The 18,219-nt window shown below is 42.9% G+C and overlaps 1 protein-coding gene across 2 annotated transcripts in view; it reads right to left on the bottom strand.

The window, feature by feature from the left end:
* The window catches only part of LOC126292208 (esterase FE4-like), a 106,815-nt gene that overhangs the window by 7,979 nt on the left and 80,617 nt on the right, over nt 1–18,219 (bottom strand). For both annotated transcript variants that reach the window (XM_049986061.1, XM_049986060.1), the window contains exon 8: nt 11,501–11,666. In XM_049986061.1, coding sequence (XP_049842018.1) covers nt 11,501–11,666 — 166 coding nt within the window. The remainder of the gene's footprint in view (nt 1–11,500; nt 11,667–18,219) is intronic.

The raw sequence follows: 18,219 nt of genomic DNA, 5'->3' as shown, positions 1-18,219 counted from the left end.
CCGACACTAATACTAATTTCATTAATCTTTTCAGTGGTACAGAGATTATATTAGAGCACTTCTCCAGGATTCTCCTTTCTAAAGGAAAGTACGAAACTGGAGTTAGGCATTTCAGGTTTTGCTTCCCTCCCCTCGCCGTGTCACCAAAAGGCACCACACTTGCTAGGTTGCAGGCTTCAAATCGGCCGCGGTCCGTCAGTACACATCGGACCCGTGAGTCGCCACTGTCGACGCTAGCAGACCGAGCGCCGCCACTTGGCTGGTCTGACGAGACAAGCTAGCGCACTGCACAATTCTAGAGCCGACTTTAACAGGAATGCTTCACTCGTTATAGCTTCAGAGGTCTCATTCGCAGAGACGCTAGGTAGCATAGCATTCCGCTATGTCAGCAGCTACGACCTAGCCAGGCGCCACATACAGTTTATGCATTGACAATTGATCTATTTGTTAACATCGAGTATAGATTTAAGTGTCAGGAAGTCGTTTCTGAAAGTATTTATACGGAGTGTAGCCATGTATGGAAGTGAAAGATGGACGATAACTAGTTTGTACAAGAAGAGAATACAAGCTTACGAAATGTGGTGCTACAGAAGAATGCTGAAGATTAGATGGATAGATCACATAACTAATGAGGAGGTGTTGAATAGGATTGAGGAGAAGTTTTCGGCACAACTTGGCAAGAAGGAGGGATCGGTTGGTAGGACATGTTCCGAGGCATCAACGGATCACCAATTTAGTATTGGAGGGCAGCGTGGAGGGTAAAAATCGTAGAGGGAGACCAAGAGATGTATACACCAAGCAGATTCAGAAGGATGTAGGTTGCAGTAGGTACTGGGAGATGAAGAAGCTTGCACGGGATAGAGTAGCATGGAGAGCTGCATCAAACCAGTCTCAGGACTGAAGACCACAACAACAACAACAATTGATCTATACGTGTGAAGCAGTCAGAACTGTAAAGCAATATTCGCAGTTAAGTCTATAACTGCACTTGTAATGATGCTGAATTAAAGCTAAGTATTTAACTGTATTCCTGTCTACTAACTTCTAATCACCTAAGATGTTCCAGATACATCCCGTAAAGTATAGTTCATTGATCCTCACGTCAGCCTACGTGATCAACGCATGCAATAATGGCCACCCCTTGTGATCAGACTAAGAGTCATATTGAGTGACTCAGCCGGGTCAACCCTTTTTCCATGAGGCCCATAGTTCCGTCTCATACACTCCACCCCTCAATTTTAGTTCCTGTCTCATTCTCTAGGGACTGTATTCAAACTTTGGTTTCACTAACACTCTATACTTCTCACCACGATTTCTTTGGGTTGTGTGAAATATCATTTGACAGTATTATGCTACTTGCTGTGTTCCGATTGTATTCACATGCGTTCTTATGTATTGCTACCAAGCAGTGAAGTGTATATGCTCTGTATATGTGGTTACAATCATTATGTCGTCAACTCATATTTAGAGGGTATCAGCCATATCACTGCAAGTACTCTATTTTTGAAAATTTGGAACAATATACACTCCTGGAAATTGAAATAAGAACACCGCGAATTCATTGTCCCAGGAAGGGGAAACTTTATTGACACATTCCTGGGGTCAGATACATCACATGATCACACTGACAGAACCACAGGCACATAGACAAAGGCAACAGAGCATGCACAATGTCGGCACTAGTACAGTGTATATCCACCTTTCGCAGCAATGCAGGCTGCTATTCTCCCATGGAGACGATCGTAGAGATGCTGGATGTAGTCCTGTGGAACGGCTTGCCATTCCATTTCCACCTGGCGCCTCAGTTGGACCAGCGTTCGTGCTGGACGTGCAGACCGCGTGAGACGACGCTTCATCCAGTCCCAAACATGCTCAATGGGGGACAGATCCGGAGATCTTGCTGGCCAGGGTAGTTGACTTACACCTTCTAGAGCACGTGGGGTGGCACGGGATACATGCGGACGTGCATTGTCCTGTTGGAACAGCAAGTTCCCTTGCCGGTCTAGGAATGGTAGAACGATGGTTCGATGACGGTTTGGATGTATCGTGCACTATTCAGTGTCCCCTCGACCATCACCAGAGGTGTACGGCCAGTGTAGGAGATCGCTCCCCACACAACGATGCCAGTTGTTGGCCCTGTGTGCCTCGGTCGTATGCAGTCCTGATTGTGGCGCTCACCTGCACGGCGCCAAACACGCATACGACCATCATTGGCACCAAGGCAGAAGCGACTCTCATCGCTAAAGACGACACGTCTCCATTCGTCCCTCCATTCACGCCTGTCGCGACACCACTGGAGGCGGGCTGCACGATGTTGGGGCGTGAGCGGAAGACGGCCTAACGGTGTGCGTGACCGTAGCCCAGCTTCATGGAAACGGTTGCGAATGGTCCTCGCCGATTCCCCAGGAGCAACAGTGTCCCTAATTTGCTGGGAAGTGGCGGTGCGGTCCCCTACGGCACTGCGTAGGATCCTACGGTCTTGGCGTGCATCCGTGCGTCGCTGCGGTCCGGTCCCAGGTCGACGGGCACGTGCACCTTCCGCCGACCACTGGCGACAACATCGATGTACTGTGGAGACCTCACGCCCCACGTGTTGTGCAATTCGGCGGTACGTCCACCCGGCCTCCCGCATGCCCACTATACACCCTCGCTCAAAGTCCGTCAACTGCACATACGGTTCACGTCCACGCTGTCGTGGCATGCTACCAGTGTTAAAGACTGCGATGGAGCTCCGCATGCCACGGCAAACTGGCTGACACTGACGGCGGTGGTGCACAAATGCTGCGCAGCTAGCGCCATTCGACGGCCAACACCGCGGTTCCTGGTGTGTCCGCTGTGCCGTGTGTGTGATCATTGCTTGTACAGCCCTCTCGCAGTGTCCGGAGCAAGTATGGTGGGTCTGACACACCGGTGTCAATGTGTTCTTTTTTCCATTTCCAGGAGTGTACTTTATATTGTTTAGTACTTCTGTGTTTCTATATTACGTACAGACATTTATAATCCTAGAATGAAATTTTCACTCTACAGCGGAGTGTGCGCTGATATGCAACTTCCTGGCAGATTAAAACTGTGTGCCGGACAGAGGCTCGAACTCGGGACCTTTGCCTTTCGGAAGGTTTGGAAGGTAGGAGACGAGATACTGGCAGAAGTACGGCTGTGAGGACGGGGCGTGAGTCGTGCTTGAGTAGCTCAGTTGGTAGAGCACTTGCCCGCGAAAGGCAAAGGTCCCGAGTTCGAGTCTCGGTCCGGCGCACAGTTTTAATCTGCCAGGAAGTTTCATTTATAATCTTATTACTTTCGTCACTGAAACAACTTGACATGCTGGTAACAATAATTTCAAGAAACATTTGAAGAAACGAAAATTTCACTGCGTTGTCTATTTAAGAAAGTAGTGATATAAACTCCCACAAATGAAAATGTCTTTCTTATATTGTCATCTATCGACGTGTTATGGCTAAATACGTTTACTGTCAAATTTTAAGTTTAACGTAAATAATTGTCAACAATTTACTTCACATTAGTTTTTCAAACATGGCAGCTAGAAAGCTATGCCGTAAGGACTTCTCTTTCCATACGCGGGGACGAACCGCGTGAAGAATATTACAATGTAGTGATGGTAACCACAAATACAGGGTGTGTACATTTTATTGCTTGGCAGAAATACATAAGAACGTGTGAGAATACAGCCAGAGCTCAGCACGACTTGAATGCAACGACAGTCCTGCGGGAGGGAACTGCACCGTTGGCCTGAGAGACAAAAAAATGGCTCTGAGCACTATGGGTCTCAACATTTGAGGTTATCAATCCCCTAGAACTTAGAACTACTTAACCCTAACTAACCTAAGGACATTACACACATCCATGCCCCAGGCAGGATTCGAACCTGCGACCGTAGCGGTCATGCGGTTCCAGACTGAAGCGCCTAGAACCACTCGGCCACTTCGGCCGGCCCCTGAGAGACATCTTATGTCAACAGACGCTATCGCTGCTGGGTTGCCAGGTGCCCATCTTGTTCTCAAGTAACTTTCCCACAGAAAAGGAAAAACTTATTTTAAACTAATTCAATTAATTACGAAAGTGACAGACAGCATTATCTCCATTAAGGCTGGGGACCGTTGTATTTAATTTGCAGTATTTATTTCAGAGGGATATACTAACTGTAGCATAGCTGCTGCCCTCATCTGCCGCTTACTTCATGGCTACAACTACGTTATTAAGATGATAAGGCAGTATACACTGCAGTGAAGTGTATTGTATTGTAACAAGGGCGCCGATACCTTGGAGCATGGAGCTGGGGGGAGGGGAGAGCGTCTGCTCCCCCTCCCCCCCTCCCAAACACTCTGTAGTCGGTATTATGCATGTATGTAACAGAGTTGGAACTCGAACTTTTTTATGGCTACTGATAAGTCGTCATTCATTTTCCTAAATATTAAGAATTTTTTAGCAAAAAGCTTTGCATCACCTCGGTTTCTAGAATTCGGAAACCTTTTGTTCCCGAAAACCACACATTGCATTTTGTAGCACCACACAGAGAGACATTCAGAGGTGGTGGTCTAGATGGCTGCACACACTGGTACCTCTAATAGCCAGTAACACGTCATCTAGCATTGATGAATTTCTATTTCGTCATGGCACTCTGTCCATGAGTTCATCAAGGCACTGTAGGTCCAGATTGTCCCACTCCTCAACGGCGATTCGACGTAGGTCCCTCAGAGTGGTTGGCGGGTCACGTCGCCCATAAACAGCCCTTTTCAGTCTATCCCAGGCATGTTCGATAGGGTTCATCTCTGGAGAACATGCTGGCCACTCTAGTCAAGCGATGTCGTTATCCTGAAGAAAGTCATTCATAGAATGTGACGATGGGAGCGCGAATTGTCTCCCCTGAAGACGAATGACTCGCTGCCGATATGGTTGCACTATCGGTCGGAGGATGGCGCTTTCCATGACCACCAGCGGGGTACGTCGGCCCCACATAATGCCACCCCAGAACAGCAGGGAACCTCCACCTTGCTGCACTCACTGTACAGTGCGTCTAAAGCGTTTAGCCTGGCCAGGTTGCCTCCAAACACGTCTCCGACGATGGTCTGGTTGAAGGCATACGCGACACTCATCGCTGAAGAGAACGTGTTGCCAATCCTGAACCGTGCATTCGGCGTGTAGTTCGGCCCATCTGTACCACGCTGTATGGTGTCGTAGCTGCAAAGATGGACCTTGCCATGGACGTCTGGAGTGAACTTGCGCATCATGCAGCCTACTGCGTCGTAACACGACGTCCTGTGCCTTCGCATAAAGAGTTATTCAACATGGTGTCGTTGTTGTCAGGGTTACTCTGAGCCATCATCTATAGGTAGCGGTCATCCACTGCGGTTGTAGCCCTCGCGCGGCCTGATCGAGGCACGTCATCGATAGTTCCTGTCTCTCTGTATCTCTTCCATGTCCGAACAACATCCCTTCATTCCGAGACGCCTGGACACTTCCCTTGTTGAGAGCCGTTCCTGGCACAAAGTAACAAAGCGATGGAACCGCTGTTTTGACTGTCTAGGCATTGTTGAACTACCGACAACACGAGCCGTGCACCTCCTTCCTGGTGGAATGACTGACACTGATCGGCCGTCTGACGCCCTCCGTCTAATAGGCGCTGCTCATACTTGGTTGTTTACATGTTCGGGCGGGTTTAGTGACACCTCTGAACGAAGGGACCGTGTCTGTTATGCAGTGTCCATTGTAGTAACAACTTCTAAGCCAAAATAATTAGTAGAAACAGTGAAAAACTTAATTAATGATTGCTATGAACGTAAAAACTACAATACGCTTTTGAATCGAAGTCGTATAGGTGCATGCCACTAGCTGTTTGAACTGTAACGGTTTCCGAAGAGAACTATTTGTTCTGTTACAGGATAGGTTTACCCATGGCATCTGACGAAAGAAACCTAGGTGAGGTTACAAACCCATTAACGTTCTGACAATTTAAAATCGTTTAATTTATTATTGGAAAGAGAGTACACCAATCCGACATGTTAAATTTCCCCTAAATTTATCATATAGTAAGAATACACCAAAAGAAATGCAGTGTCATAATAGTAGCTGTTAAGGCGCACTGGAGGTACAAAAAAAAAGTTACAGTAACCCATTTTTGGCGCACATAGAGCCTCTTATAACAGCGGCATACGAACTGGGGAATAGACTCAACCATGACAAGATGACATAGGTCCACGTAGCACCAAGTCCGAAGTGCACACACGAAAATTTTAATCATCTAAAACACAGCAACAGTTTCTGAAAACATACGTTTTTTGAGTAACAGGCAGTTCATGTCGACAGCTAAACTGTTGCAGGCGTATAGGTCGCGCTGGGTACGGTGGTCTATGCGCTGTGAGCAGTCTTTGTCCAAAGCGCTGGGAGAGATCAATCGTTTGTTCGCAAGGGGAGCACGACGGCTGTTTGCTACCTTCCGGCCAGTCGGTGGTGACAGAATCGACGCCCACGCCCTACAAACTTTCTCAAAAGATTTTACAGAAGTTATTTGGTAAAAATATTTCATATTTGCTTTACTTATAGCATTATATGTCAGGTTCGTTATGATGTGCCCATCATTTCGTTAGTGGTTATACTAAATGCGATAGTCACGTAGAAGTAAGATACTGCGCGAAATTCGAAAAAGTTGGCAGTGAAAAATAGGGGTCTGTATGATTTTGCGTCTCGTGCATATTAAGTAATATGTTGCTGCGTATGAAATTTAGCTAACATATTGAGTTTCTCTTTAGATTTGGTTGGATGCCTCTATCTGTCACCAGTCTCGAGAAAATTGGTCTGACGTAGCACACTCACGTGCGATCGCACCACACCAATGAGGAAGCCACAACATTCCTCATATTTCATAATTGGTTAGAGGTATCGAGACGAGATTTTGGCCAATGATAGAATGCAAACAGGAAACTATTTCTCCGTATGGTTATTATACAAAAATTGATTACCTTCCGTGTTATTCAACTAACTACAGACTTTTACAGAGAAAAAATGCAATTTTTAAGGGCCATCTACAGCTGGTGAAACGAGAAATGCTATGGACTTAGGAACAACATAAATGAATATAATTGTGTAAGCTTCCGCGGCCAGAGTCAGTCGACATAAAAGTTTTCTGGATATGGTACCACGTCATAATGTATAAAACTAATGCTACCATTAGACCCAAAAGAAGACCACTGCAACTTTGGCCAAAACGTTGGTTTTTCTATAGTAGTTTTGTATAGTATGACGCGGTACCATACAGAGAATACTTTTATGTCAACATAAATGAAGTCATTACACGTTTATTTTGTACTGAGGGTGTGCTTGTTCTGACCTTACTTTTCCTCACTTCCTTATTACTGAACTTAATAAACCACTGTTTAAGAATTCTCTCGCAACTGCTCCTGCACAATATGTTAGCGAGAAGAGACTGTGTAAATTCCGCTGTGTTTTGGCAGAAGATGCAAATTTTAAGATGGCAACAAGATAAATGTTTACGTTTTACTCAAAATTCTACACTCATTACTCTTCTCTGAAAGTTAAAAACGATAAACAAACCAGGTGGAAATAAATCGCTGCATTTTTGGCGGAATTTCTTTTTAGGTATGGACCAAAGAAGAGGTGACAGATCTTTTTGAATGGTCACGATGCATGTGTGGGCACGGAAGGGTCGCACTTAATATTCACCAACAATCTGAGTATACGCTTCAGCTTAGAACCGCACTTCCCCTGCAGCGCTCAGCATTTCCCCTACAGTGCTCTGACCCACCACTGCCACTCCCCGCACACTTCTGCACGACTGCACATCTAGTGGCCACGGCATTTTGTGCGGACTATAATTACTACATATGTGACTAGCGGAGGAAAGAAAATCAAGGTAGTGTTGCAAATGACTTCCACCAAAAGTGAATTCGGTTTGGTAACATTAACATATTTTACACGACGGTTGTAACTTAAATAGTGGCAACTATTTATTCACAACAGATACAAAAAAGTTACATCTTTGCACCTATTACTGTCCTTCAAAGTAGGCACTAGCGCTGTGTAGAACCTGTTGCCAGCAATGTGGAAGGTGTAGTATACCTTTGCGAAGCCTGTCCTGTTGATAGTGCAAACGGACCAGTCTACTGCCTGTCAAATCTAGAACAGTTCTCAAGCTAATACCACTAAGTGGTTCCTTCATCATTGGAATCAAATCAAAGTCACAAGAGCTTAAGTCCAGGGAGTATGGTGGATGCTACAGTACTTCCCAGCCCCATCGAGCAAACAGAGCAGCCACAGCTGTTACTTTATCAGCTCTTTTCTTGAGGCTCAAGTATCGTATTTGGGATACCTTTTAGAAAGTGCTTGCAAGTACTAACAAGTACTTCAAGCCAGAACTTTTCATTTGTAGTGACGTGATAGGTTTTCTGGCAGCAACGACTGCTGCATCTGATATAAAAACACCGCTAATCTTAAATTTCTCACATTTTTAGAAAAGCCTTTTGAAGCAGTTGATGTACGTCAATGAAAATGGGAGATGCAACTACCTAGATTCTGGTACCTAATTTTACTTAAAAGATGATGATGTAATGACTATTAATTAATTAAAAGACCCATAAAGATACTCTGATAACATTTGTAGTATAGACAACACCCAGTTTTATTTGTGTAATCCTCTTACAATACAGTATGTGGTTACTATGATAGTACATCCACTTTACAGTTATACCCTTTTACCTGTATTTTACGTTTGACACTGATCGTGTATGCCAGTGGAAAGTAATCGGACTGTAATTCGTCAGCTGAAGGGTTCAGTGCTGAAAGAATATAATTCTATTCGGGTGGTAATCGAAAAGAAAGTTTGTTTGGTATTTGGACACGAAAACAACAGCACGCACTGGTATGTATTAGTAAAATATCTTCAGCAGACTTGATTTCTGTTTTAATTTAGTGGTACCAAACTACTTCACACCGATGTACACTGCGTGCTTTAGTGTGTGAAGAAAAATGCTAATTAAAATACATCATTCAACAGGGGAAAAGTACTGTTACCGGACTGGTAGACAGGAAAAAATTCGCACGATACCATTAATTGTGGTTCGAACGATTATTGTTGTGCGAGTTACAGTCCAGAACAAAAATAGAGTATCTCCCAAGCCCAAAGAAAATATATACACGAATAGTTTTCAGTGGGAAAGAAATAGCTGTATAGTTTTTGGTTAAATGAAGAGGGGAGAGATCGTTTAGAGATAAGCAGTGTGCAAAGCCGATTTCCAAAATATGACCATGAACTGTATAAACGTTAGACAGATTTAAACAAAGTACGAAATAAGCACCAAAATGGAACTAGCAAATATGTGAAAGAAAAACTGTTTGAATGATTTAGAACTGCTTGTGAAAGTCAGTGCACAATTATCAAGTGAGACCTGTGAGCATAAGCAATGTGAATTGCAGGTGAGATTAACATGATTGATTTTCGGGCTTCTTCAACCCTGTTAAACAGATTCAGGAAATTATACAGATGATGAATTTGCAAAAGTAAGACGTTTACCTGAAGTAAACGTTTAGAGGAGGTTATACTCCAGAGAAATTCCTAGCTGATATGAGGATGAAGCTCCTTGTCACCCCCTAAAATCCTGCCTATAATTCCAATCAGTCAGGTTTCATGCAAACCACACTTTATCATTTCGAGGGAGAGGAAGAAGGAATCGCTCGTGGAGTCAGTGAATGCTATGACACATTGATGTACAATAATGTCAGTGTTCCTGCAGTTCTATACATGTTTTCAGGAACACCAAGGCAAATTAGGACGAAGAAATTAAAAAAAATAACTGTTTGCTTTCAAAAAATCTTGTAATCAGTTATGCAAAATCTGGAAAAATGGGAGAGAATAACTTTCAGTATTACATTCGAAATCGCATCTTACCATTACTCAAAAATATTTTTTTTTGTTGGACTCTCGGCATGGATATAACGACTCTTCTTTTGTTAGGAGGACGACGCAAAGATAGTTAATATAATTCAGATTCAATCCAGAACTAACAGCATTATTCAGACGCTCAATGAGAAAGATTTTTCTATAGTGTACAGAATTTTCCAGCAATAGAATTTCCTTGAGGTCTCTGCCATCTTGGGTTTACCAGCGAATCAGTATTGTTAAAGTTCAATCATTTCCGCATTGTCAGTTTGTATCAGCACTATTGACGAATTTGATCCAGTGCAGCTGACACTCAGCATAATATGCAGAACAACAGCTGTGACTGTTTCTCACTCCACCTCAGTTTGCTCCAAATAAAACTAGTAATTACTATGAAGTGTGTGAATGCATTATTTTTTTCTTTTATCATGTGCGCCCAGTGTAAAGAAAATGTCTAATTTCGTCATCCAATACACACTTCGCATTTTTGTGACGACTACAGGCAATAAATAAGGAACTATTTCATTGCTTGCAAACTATACATTGTTCAAAAGTTATCGTAAGACCTGCGCTGTAAGAATAGCTACGTAGGTTGGAACTTAAATAGTGGCAACACTGCTGTGGAGACACTATGCAATGGAATCTACTATTGTCACTGATAGCACACGTTGTTGGCATACCTACCTTACCTCCGAGCAAATGGACTCGCCCATCCCACGTCATCGGCGATCGCACAATCGAGGGAAAAACAGTCACTTGTGAGCTAGACGTCTAACGTAACGGTGTCACTATGTTTTCGAAACAGGAACAACAGAGTTAGGTTCAAAACTGAATGTGCCAGAGGTCGTACAGCACGACAGTGTCATCAAGGTCTTCAAGAGGCGTGCGGGGAAGCGGCATCGCCGTACAGAACAGTGGCACGTTCTGCTCAGACGCACTTGGAGCGCTATGAGCGTGAAGGAGAGGCTTTCTTACGCCGTATCGCAACACTGGATGAGAAGGGACATCGTATGAGCCAAAATGGAAACGCCAGTCCAATGAAGGGTGCCATTATGGGTCGCCGCGAAAGTCGTTATGGAAAGCGGCTGATCATTTCAAGTAATTATATGCAGTAGCCTCTGTCTGTTATGTTACATGAGAACTAAGACTAATTTAGGTTATGATGAAGATGTGATAAAATAGATTATTCTTCTGATTCTTGCGTGAGCTTCCATCTAATGTATCAAATTACCTTTTTTAGTGCGTAAAACGTCATTCAAGTTAACGTTTTGTTTGAGCCAGAAGTGAAATGGGAAGTTAGATCATGCACTATGTAACTGCAATATCAATAGTTAACAGAAAGCTGCATCAAAGGAGACCTGACAAGTTGGAAGAAAGTGCCCTATGGTCGCAATACAGGTTAATAAAATTAATACGTAATTTGCTGTAACAGTTTGTGATTAGCCCTTACGTTATATTGTCAGTATTTTAACACTTCGTCTTAAAATCAAACTGAAAGAGATTTTGCAAGCAGAAAGAGCGAAGTTAATGTCAGTTACACCTATTAAAATCAAATCGAAAGAGACTTTGCAAGCAGTACACAAACTACAGTACCGTCAAACATCTTCTGCAAATTGCGTATCAGTTCTCCCAACGGGCCCTGGGGAACACGGTCACTGATATAGTGGCAGACAAAGAAGTAGGCTGGAGCCTTGGACTTCAAGGTGTGGAGTTTAGCCGCACGGACGGCGTGGTACGTGAACAGCAAGTCGCCCAGAAGCTGAAACGAAAAATACAGAATTAGAGAATATTAATAGATGGTAGCAACAGACTCACAGAAGCATTGTACGACACAGACACACCATCTCAACCGATAAGTTGTGTTTAAGGATACCGTGATCGATAATCCTTTCTAGTGAGCTACCTAGCAGTAGGTGCTACCTGGCCACCCTTAGTTTCTAGAACTTTCTGCAGTCTCCCCCTTTTCCGGCGGATAGGGCATTTTCGTATCTGAATGACAATGCGAGTTCGTATCGATTGTGTGAATGCAGTATTGGTGCAGAGCCTATTGACTGAAAATGTAATGGAAAAAGTGATCCGTCAGAAATAGCCGAAGTTGAATAATAATGTCCTTAACAGCACACTGAAGGAAATAGTTCGCTGAATCGTGCGTGGGTGTTTTGGAGTAATGACTTTTAGAATTTGTCAGTATTATCATAGGAATGAGTGTGAAACGCTTAGGAGTTGGAAATCAATGAACGTTGTTAAAGGGTATCACCCCTTATTTCAGGAGATCTTTACCTACTTTTTCCGTTTTTTGTAGTAGTAAATGATAGCAATCGTGTGAAGTACAGTTATGTTGTAGTTTGGTTATTTATTCGATTGTGGCTGAACTAAATGTCTCTCCATGAAATTTTACATGTGGCGTGCCATGCCACTACACAATTTTTGTATTTAAGAATCGCGGAAAAGAACTGCACTGAACTACGCAAGACAACATTGGGGTACACATTGTGCGTGCGAGAGAAGCGTCGTACGTGTGATACGGTGAAAAACCACCATCAAGCAGAAAAGAAGATGGATTGCAGTGGTACGAGACATTGCAGTACATGAATGACGGCAGCACAGCGAGCGACGTCCCCAAGCGGGAAAACGTGGCATTTGCTACTGTAGGCATTGCTGAGCAGATGTAGAAATGCATTTTGCGCACGTGTTACAAAACTAAAGTAGTAGAACTAATGGACAAAAATATCGAGAGACGTAGCGAAGGTAATGTTAAGTTGTACAAGATGGGAACAGAAATAATCGCAGCTAACAGAAAGTTAGATACAGGTTCAAGATTCGCAGAAATGTCAGGAGTTAGTGCAACAGAGTCTTATTTCATGGCTGAAACAGGATAAATGAAAGACAATGATACATCAATTTCGCATCCCCGCCGTGAAGATTACAAACTAAAGGAAGTGATACAGAACAAGGACCTATACACACAAGTAATGGAGGCGAAGGGCTTTTAGATATGCAGACGTTGCTAAGACAGACGAAAATGCAGCTGGAATGAAGAAAGACCTTAAGGAAAAAATAAATAAAATGAAGAAGAAGATGTATGAAAAAGCAGCTAGTATGGAGAAAAAGACCAGTTGAAAACAATGGACATATTCATAAAGGAAAACGTGGCTGAAATGAGAAGAGTGAAAAATCAATAATCACAAAGGAATGGAGTCATGTGCACCAATTAAGAACCCAGCAAGTTGAGGCATTTGTGATGGGGTTGCGCCGAAAATTATAATCAGCTTAGCACACTGCTAATCTCTGTGAAAGACAAGGTAAACACGTAGCAAAATAGGTAACTAAAATCGGTGAAAGAAGTATTGGGGAAATTACTAAGGACAGGATGGAATCAACAATGATTGCAGGGGACCCTCAAAGCCTACCGTGGGTTCAACATCGGTGGACTCTATCTGGACACTGTTTTGGACATAACTTGTGGGGGGGGGGGGGAGGGGGGGAATCCTCCTCAAGACATTATTCCCTTCCCTTCATAACACAGGTAGATCCACCTCCAAACACAATCCTGGACCTAATGGTGTTGAATGCACTTCTGAATGTAATGTGGGTGTATCTGCATCTGGACACCACCCAACCTATTGCTAGTAGATCCATCTCCGAACTGTATAATGCAGGTGGATCTACCTACAAACCCAAACACACACACACACACACACACACACACACACACACACACAACACAGCGCAATTGGGCTAGCTATTTACAGTTGGATAAAGTCAGTTCCTTGAACATTATTCCCATCCTGCATCTGCAGTGTATATACAAAGCCTTGACAGCCATAGTTGGAGAATATTCTGTGTTACCCACATAGAAGAAAGTGTAAACGAGAGTCACAATTGTTAGGTCGTGGTGCACCTAGAATTTCTAAGAATCAGTAACCAATAAGCTATTTTAAAAATAGCTACAATCAACACACCTGCCTACAACGTCCTGACTAACACTATAACGCACCCAGCATCTATTGCCATCTGTGTGTTGGCTTTAACAACAAATAATGCGCGTTTATGGGAAGATGTACATTTTGTAGATACTCTGGCTGGGTGGGAATCTGTGTCACAGTTGGCTGGTGAAGAAAGCAACCCATACCTGCTAAAATATCTGAAGAGAACATAAATATTATTGTACAAAATCTTTATTAATTTACATATACAATTATACATAGCAGATGAAAGACTGTGAATGCAAAAGGGGAATATAAGATATCTGCATTTACAGTCTATATAATAATGCAAAGTGGTGAAATTTTGGTATGCTTGCATAAAACGGATTCTAGGATCTTTACTACATTAGAAATATGCAGAAAATCCGTTTATAGCCCAATACCCCCATCTGGATATATTTACAAATGGGTTATTATGTCGTACCCACATATGGTGGACTGGACAATGCACATACTCGTATTGTTATTCCACAGATCCTATAAAGAAATAGCAACGAAACAGATTAAGACGAATCTCTATTAAATGATTATGTCTTTATGCGCAGTTAACGTGGAAAACTTTGCCCTGGAGAACAAGTCTAAACTGCCACTCCACTAAGTCGAGGCTGTTACAGATGTGTAAGCAAAGCTTACTTTAAGCACATCGTGTGGATAAAGTCAGGATACAAAAAGAGACACAGAGACACAGGTGATAGCGGTTCTCACAACTGAATTTACTCAGATAGAGGACCAGTCATCAGAAACGCAGATTTACTGTGTTATGGACATACACAACATACATCACTTAACAATAACGTAGCTCATGTTGTTGTTGTTGTCTTCAGTCCTGAGACTGGTTTGATGCAGCTCTTCATGCTACTCTAACCTGTGCAAGCTTCTTCATCTCCCTGTACCTACTGCAACCTACATCCTTCTGAATCTGCTTAGTGTATTCATCTCTTCGTCTCCCTCTACGATTTTTACCCTCCACGCTGCCCTCCAATACTAAATTGGTGATCCCTTGACGCCTCAGAACATGTCCTACCAACCGATCCCTTCTTCTAGTCAAGTTGTGCCACAAACTTCTCTTCTCCCCAATCCTATTCAATACTTCCTCATTAGTTATGTGATCTACCCATCTAATATTCAGCATTCTTCTGTAGCACCACATTTCGAAAGCTTCTATTCTCTTTTTGTCCAAACTATTTATCGTCCATGTTTCACTTCCATACATGGCTACACTCCATACAAATACTTTCAGAAATGACTTCCTGAAACTTAAATCTATACTCGATGTTAACAAATTTCTCTTCTTCAGAAACGCTTTCCTTGCCATTGCCAGTCTACATTTTAGATCCTCTCTACTTCGACCACCATCAGTTATTTTGCTCCCCAAATAGCAAAACTCCTTTACTACTTTACGTGTCTAATTTCCTAATCTAATTCCCTGAGCATCACCCGACTTAATTCGACTACATTCCATTATCCTCGTTTTGCTTTTGTTGATGTTCATCTTATATCCTCCTTTCAAGACACTATCTATTCCATTCAACTGCTCTTCCAAGTCCTTTGTTGTCTCTGACAGAATTACAATGTCATCGGCGAACCTCAAAGTTTTTATTTCTTCTCCATGGATTTTAATACCTACTCCGAATTTTTCTTTTGTTTCCTTTACTGCTTGCTCACTATACAGATTGAATAACATCGGGGAGAGGCTACAACCCTGTCTTACTCCCTTCCCAACCACTGCTTCCCTTTCATGTCCCTCGACTCTTATAACTGCCATCTGGCTTCTGTACAAATTGCTCCCTGTATTTTATCCCTGCCACATTCAGAAATTGAAAGAGAGTATTCCAGTCAACATTGTCAAAACTTTCTCCAAGTCTACAAATGCTAGAAACGTAGGTTTGCCTTTCCTTAATCTTTCTTCTAAGATAAGTCGTAGGGTCAGTATTCCCTCACGTGTTCCAACATTTCTACGGAATCCAAACTGATCTTCCCCGAGGGCGTCTGCTACTGGCTTTACCATTCGTCTGTAAAGAATTCGCGTTACTATTTTGCAGCTGTGACTTATTAAACTGATAGTTCGGTAATTTTCACATCTGTTAACACCTGCATTCTTTGGGATTGGAATTATTATATTCTTCTTGAAGTCTGAGGGTATTTCGCCCGTCTCATACATCTTGCTCACCGGATGGAAGAGTGTTGTCTGGATTGGCTCTCCCAAGGCCGTCAGTAGTTCCAATGGAATATTGTCTACTCCGGGAGCCTTGTTTCGACTCAGGTCTTCCAGTGTTCTGTCAAACTCTTACGCAGTATCGTATCTCCCATTTCGTCTTCATCTACATCCTCTTCCATTTCAATAATATTGTCCTCAAGTACATCGCCCTTGTATAGACCCTCTATATACTCATTCCACCTTTCTGCTTTCCCTTCTTTGCTTTGATATTCATACAAGTGGTTCTCTTTTTTCCAAAGATCTCTTTAATTTTCCTGTAGGCAGTATCTATCATACCCCTAGCGAGATAAGCCTCTACAACCTTACATTTGTCATCTAGCCATCCCTGCTTAGCCATTTTGCACTTCCTGTCGATCTCATTTTTGAGACGTTTGTATTCCTTTTTGCCTGTTTCATTTACAGCATTTTTCTATTTTCTCCTTTCATCAATTAAATTCAATATTTCTTCTGTTACGCAAGAATTTCTACTAGCCCTCGTCTTTTTACCTACTTGATCCTTCACTACTTCATCCCTCTAAGCTACCCATTCTTCTTCTTCTACTGTATTTCTTTCTCCCATTCCTGTCAATTGTTCCCTTATGCTCTCCCTGAAACTCTGTACAACCTCTGTTAAAGAGACAATAAACATGCATAACCATAACCACCATTGGTTCGGAATTCTGACAGTAGACCCACTATCACCTGTTTCAATTACACTCCAAAAGGTTTGATGCACCTTGTATAATGTCATCACGTGCATCTTTTAATTCTACAGGTTTTAAGAAAAAGCACCAGAAACTGCTGCTGTTCCACCCACAAATACTTTTAATTCATCCGAGATAGGTAAACTACTTCTAATTATTCTACGTAGTTCACATGCCATTAGAGATGCACAACCACGAATCCTGTGGCACAGTTAGTAAAAAATGCAAAATAACTGTATATATCCAATAGTTGTTTTTCGTTACCGTGACATACTAACAATAGCAATCTACAGCGTACGCCCCCCTCTCCCCCCCCCCCCCCAAAAAAAGAAGAAACACTGACTACGTTCAGTGTGTTGTGAGGAAAGGCAAACTGGAGAGAGTCTGAGAAGGAACTGTTCCGAGAGTTTGTCTCGATTCGTTTTGGTGTCTGAGTACGGAAAGTATGCAATGCATTAGCAATGTGTGTATTACAAATGGACGACCTAAGCCTAATAACATTCTTGTACATGCGCTACATTCTTCCACACAGCCACTGAGTGTATCCTGCTGTGGATATGTGTGGTCTGCCAGCGCACTAACATTGTTGACAGCGGTACATGTACCAATACCCGTGGCTCGCAGATGTTTACATATTGGATAAAGTGTGTGGACGCTGTAGTTTGTAGTTAATTTACGTTTTCTTTCAGTAATTGTCACCCTGTATGCTTCCAGGTTTTAGAGTTGTGTATTTAAGTATCGATTTATTATTAGATATTCTGCACATCAACAAAATAGCAGCCTTAGAACAAGATTTGAAAGAAAAGCGATGCATGTTCACGCTTGGCTATAACCACTTTGCTGAAAATGGTAACTGCTTGTAAGTGGCGCAATAAAAGGTGTCCGGTGGGTCCCTGCTTTTTCACTTCTGTAAAACTGCGTGGTGAAGTTAAACGTTGCACTCTTTGTTGGTAGTACCAAGCGCCGATTGCTTCAGCATTTCTCCTAAAAAATTTTTTTTAACGCAAATGGTGTGCTGTTCCTTCGCATCAGAAAACTTATTCTATTCATACCACAACCCTCCCCCTCAGTGCAATCGGACTTTTTCTTTGTGCCACTTATACTCTCTGGGAAAAATATCGATATGGCTATATTTTTTGAATAGCACTACTTCGTATGCAGACTCCTTGATCGTGATGTGGTGGTCCGGGTTGCACCACATGTGGGGATCCGCACTATGGAAGCTGGGTAGCCCCTCATTGGAGGAAATTGCGTGCATCGCGCACTTTTCGGAATCGCACGGGCAGAAAATGAACTATTAATGACGAGGCCACATGTCAGGCTAGTTCACACACCTCCACATGCTGCACTCTCGCGCCACAGTTGCAGGACAGCTCCCAGGCAGCGCCGTTGTAATTCGCCCTTGCCTGAGCCTCCGGTCACGTC

The sequence above is a fragment of the Schistocerca gregaria genome, chromosome 9, assembly GCF_023897955.1.
Source record: "Schistocerca gregaria isolate iqSchGreg1 chromosome 9, iqSchGreg1.2, whole genome shotgun sequence".
NCBI lineage: Eukaryota > Metazoa > Arthropoda > Insecta > Orthoptera > Acrididae > Schistocerca > Schistocerca gregaria.
Note: the sequence above shows the minus strand (reverse complement) of the source record. Positions and strands in the feature narration are given on the sequence as shown.